Source organism: Otolemur garnettii, unplaced genomic scaffold, assembly GCF_000181295.1.
Source record: "Otolemur garnettii isolate 467f Iridium unplaced genomic scaffold, OtoGar3 scaffold00043, whole genome shotgun sequence".
Taxonomy (NCBI): Eukaryota; Metazoa; Chordata; class Mammalia; order Primates; family Galagidae; genus Otolemur; species Otolemur garnettii.
Genome location: NW_003852438.1, coordinates 7,171,507 through 7,176,231, shown reverse-complemented (window position 1 = coordinate 7,176,231; position 4,725 = coordinate 7,171,507). Strand labels below are relative to the sequence as shown.

Sequence of the window (4,725 nt, the reverse complement as noted above, 5' to 3'; positions counted from 1 at the left end):
AAAAAAAAAAAAAAAAAGGTCTTCCCAGGCCTGAGGGATTAAGGGAACTGCAGACAGAGGGGACCAGAACCTATTCCCAGCCTGAGTGGGGAACAGCATAAAAGGATGAGAAACCCAGGGGCTGTGCAGAGCACATACCCACAGCCCATCCTGATACACATAGCTGTACAGCCAGTCATGGACCACCACGTTCCAAGTGCGGTAATAGTTGGAGAAAGACGTGGAGTTCCACCAGTCCTGGAAAGAAGTGGGGCCAGGGTTGGGGAAGGTGAGTATCCCAGGCTTCAAGCTGCTCCCCACTCTTCCCTGCACCCTATCCCAGTCCCAGAAGGGCAGAAAGAGCCTTTCTCAGCTCTCTCTTCAGGACTAGGTCCCTGTTCTCCCTCCTACTTCCCTTCTCAGGGGAAGAGTCTATAGTACCCTGCATGCAAAAACAGCCCTGGCTGTAGCCACACCTAGAGGACTAGATTTTCCATTGTGGGAGCTCAACAGCTCAGCCCAGGTAACAGCCAACAAAGCTACCATTACCTAGATCCTTCCCTAAACCTCCCTGCCTCTGGCTTCCAACTGGCCCAGGTCCAAGTCTCACCCGATAGAACATCCGATCTCCAAATCGTAACATCTCTGCAAAGGCATTGAGCCAGCAATGGAGGAAGGCAAAGAAGATGAGTAGCAGCATGAAGATGCCTGGTGGGTGAGGACAAGGGGCTGCAGGTCAGATGGGTCCCCTGGGAGCCCTGATCTGGGTTCTGAGGAGCCTAGGCTCAGGAACCATGGTCCCAACTCTTACCAATCATTCACTAATTCATTCATTCATTAATCATCTATTTCTCATGTACATTTACTCGGCTTCTACTCCATGGCAGACATTGGAAACATAAAGATGAATCTCAGAACCCCTAGCCACTGGGAGTTCACAGTGTTGAAGAGAGAGAAATATATACAGAGACAGAGAGACATGTCCAACCAAGTACCAAGGCCAAATGTAATGAGACATAGGCATGGTGGCTATCAATGTGCTTGGAAGTGCAGGGCAAGGGATGGGTTATGGTAATTGATGGCTAAAAATGGAAGGCTTCTCAGAGGAGGGGGAAGTTTAGCTTTGGGCCTCCAAGTAGGAACTAGATTCCATGGCTGGAAAATGGAGAAAAGGCATTCTAAGCTGAGGGGCCAGTATGAGCAAAGCCTGGGAGGCATGGAAGTAGATGACTTTCAGGGCTGGGACCAAAGGTTTAAATCTTATCTAAAAGTGTGGGCAATAGGGAATCACTGGCAATTTTAAAGCAGGGTATGGCATGATTAATTGGTTGTAGGGAAGCTCACCTGGGTGGCAGTGTCAGTAGATGGGAGGGGAAAGATCTGAGTGCCAGGGAGATAGGTGAGGAGGCTGTTGTGGAGGAGGAGTGTCTAATAATCTGAACTAAGATCATAGCTGTGAGCATTGACAGGAGGGTGGCAGATACTTGGGGAGCTTCAGGGGGGAAGGTGCCGAAGCTGCTGGAAGGTGATCATAAGCCTTCCCTAGCCTGCCTTAGTGGGCTTACCTGGCAACGTAGCATGAAGGATGGAGAGCACCAGGGCACGGGTGCTGAAGGGTTCTCGGCTCATGTTGGCAAAGACAGGAACACAGAGGCGACCCAGGATGAAGCAGGCATAGAGCACACAGCCCAGGGCCTGGGAAGGGAGTGGGCCACATATTTTGGAGTTTTTGGCTAGGGCTGGGTTTGAACCCGTCACCTCTGGCATATGGGGCTGGTGCCCTACTCCTTTGAGCCACAGGCGCCACCCAGGGCCACACATTTTGGGAGAGGGCACTGGCAGCTGCTGTGGGATTGGACCTCTGGCCCAGCAGCTACCTCCTTCGCCCTTAGCACCACCCTACCACTTCCTCCCCAGGCCTGCACCTCCTACCCAGACCTCCCCCACCTCATTCCCAGCAATGTCTCCTCAGCCACCATAAGTCACAGGTGATCCACCCTTCTGCCCCATCTTCTGACCTGGGCAAAGTTCTTGGCCACATAATTCCACCTGATGTTGGGTGTCCTGCAGCAGCAATGGAGACAGTATGTTTCTCATCCTTTTATGCTGTTCCCTGCTCAGGCCGGACACAGGTTCTGGGGCCCTCTGTCTGCAGCTCCCTCAATCCCTCAGGTCTGGGAAGACCATCTGGGGAGGTGGGGTCTGGGGTGCTTTGGACTTTCCATAACAAAGATGACAAATGGATTTTTAGCTTGGGTGCCAATTCAGGTGACCAACCATGTAAAGTTTCCTGGGATATGTAGGATTTTCAGTACTAAAATTGGGATGGTCTTGGGTAAACCAGGATAGTTGGCCACCCCAGTGTCATCACAGGCTGCCGTTTATTTCCCATCTCTATTATGGGATGTTTCCTGGGAGTGTGGTTAGTGCCCAAGGTGAGACTAAGGCCCACAGGGAAGGGAAAGCAGAAGGGCAAGGTCCTGAGGGGCTTAGGCATTGGGAAAGAGGTGCAAGGGTCTCACCTGGGGTAAGTGTCCCTGTAGATGAGTGTGGGGCAGAAGAGGAAGTAGAGGTAGCTGGAGAAACTGGGGGCCCCAGGCTCCTCACCTGGAGAGGAAGAAGCAGATGGATTAGGGAGCAGGAGGGGCAGAGGAGAGTAGGCTGCTGGGGAAGGGTGGTGGGACTGCTGTGGGAAAAGATGGATAGGACAGAGGTGTGGACAGGAGAGGAGCTCGGTTTAGGATCTGCATGTGGGCTGTGAGAGGCAAGTGGGTTGGGGATGAACCTGCTCTTTAATATCTCTCTTTGCTTCCATTCCAGACACCCCATTTTCTAGTGCAGGACCATGGATGTCAGAGTCTTTTATTTTTTTTTTGACACAGAGTCTCACTTTGTTGCCCCTGATAGAGTGCTATGGTGTCATTGCTCACAGTAACCTCAGACTCCTGGGCTCGAGCTATTCTCTTGCCTCAGCCTCCCAAGTAGCTGGGACTACAGGTGCCCGCCACAGTGCCTAACTGGGTTTTTTTTTTTTAGAGATGGGATCTCACTCTAGCTCAGGCTGATCTCCAATTGGTGAGCTCAGGCGATCTGCCCGCCTCAGCATTCCCTGAGTGCTAGGATTACAGGCATGAGCTACTGCGCTGGCCTTTGGCACCCGCAAGTTCCATGACCCATTCTCTTTCCTCTTCTATCCTGACTTCCTAATACAGTCATCTCTCTCTCTATTTTTTTTTTCAGAGTCTCACTTTTGCCTGGCGTCATAGCTCATAGCAACTTCAAACTCTTTGGCTCAAGTGATCCTCCTGCCTCAGCCTCCTGAGTAGCTGGGAGTAGGCACCTGCCACAACACCCAGCTATTTTTTAGAGATGGGGTCTCGCTCTGACTCGGGCTGGACTTGAACTCCTGATCTTAGGCAATCCACCCACCTCTGCCTCCCAGAGTGCTAGGATTATAGGCGTGAGCCACTGCACCTGACCTTGGCATCTCTCATTTTATTGCTTTTTGCCTTATTGTGCTTCACAAATATTGCATTTTGGGGGAGGCACCTATGGCTCAGTGAGTCGGGCGCTGGCCCCATATACCGAGGGTGGCGGGTTCAAACCCAGCCCTGGCCAAACTGCAACAAAAAATAGCCGGGTGTTGTGGCGGGCTACTTGGAAGGCTGAGCAGAAGAATTGCCTAAGCGCAGGAGTTGGAGGTTGCTGTGAGCTGTGAATCTACTACACTCTACTGAGGGTGAAAAAGTGAGACTCTGTCTCTACAAAAAAAAAACCAAATCCACAAATATTGCATTTTTTTACAAATTGAAGGTCTGTGGCAACCGTGCTGCATAGATAGTGATTACTATGATAGATCTGAAAACCTTTGAAAGGTTAAAAACCTTTTGGAAGGAATGTATCATTCTAGATTCCATTAAGAACATTGGTGATTCATGGGAGAAAGTCAAAACGTCAACATTAACAAGAGTTGGGAAAAAGTTGATTCCAACCCTCATGTATGACTTTGAGGAGTTGAAGACCAATGAAGAAATAACTGCTGAAGAAGTAGAAATAGAAAGAGAACTGGAGTTAGAAGTGGAGTCTGAAGAAGTGACTGAACTGGTGCCACCTCATGATATAACTTTAATGGATGAGGCGCTGTTTGCTGTGAATGAGCAAAGAAAGTCTCTCTCTCTCTTTTTCTCTCCTTCCTTTCTTCCTCCCTCCCTCCTTTCTCTCTCCTTCCTTCCTTCCTTCCTTCCTTCCTTCCTTCCTTCCTTCCTTCCTGTCTTTCCTTCTTTCCTTCTTTCTTTCTTTCTTTCTTTCTTTCTTTCTTTCTTTCTTTCTTTCTTTCTTTCACAGAGTCTCATTCAGTTGCCCAGGTTAGAATGCCATAGCCTCAACCTAGTTCACAGCAACCTCAAACTCCTGGGTTCAAGAGATCCTGTCGCATCTTCCTGAATAACTGGGACTATAGGCTTCCACCACTCTGCTAATATTTCTATTTTTTAGTGGAGATGGAGTCTCGCTCTTGCTCAGGCTGGTCTCGAACTCTTTAGTTCAAGGAATCCTCTCATCTTGGCCTCCCAGAGTGCTAGGATTACAGGCGACAGCAACCATGCCCAGCCAAAGAAAGTAATTTCTTGGCTCAGCGCCTATAGCTCAACGGGCTAAGGCGCCAGCCACATACACCTAAGGTGGCGGGTTCGAATCCCCAGCCTGGACCCGCCAAACAACAATGACGGCTGCAACCAAAAAATAGCC

At 49.9% G+C, this 4,725-nt stretch overlaps 1 protein-coding gene across 1 annotated transcript in view; it reads right to left on the bottom strand.

The window, feature by feature from the left end:
• SOAT2 (sterol O-acyltransferase 2) overlaps window positions 1–4,725 on the bottom strand; it is a 14,273-nt gene that overhangs the window by 3,803 nt on the left and 5,745 nt on the right. The window contains exons 8-12 of the mRNA XM_003790420.3: window positions 2,502–2,586; window positions 1,998–2,043; window positions 1,545–1,674; window positions 590–687; window positions 139–237 (exon numbers count right to left, since the gene is read on the bottom strand). Of these exons, the coding sequence (XP_003790468.1) occupies window positions 139–237; window positions 590–687; window positions 1,545–1,674; window positions 1,998–2,043; window positions 2,502–2,586 (458 nt within the window). The remainder of the gene's footprint in view (window positions 1–138; window positions 238–589; window positions 688–1,544; window positions 1,675–1,997; window positions 2,044–2,501; window positions 2,587–4,725) is intronic.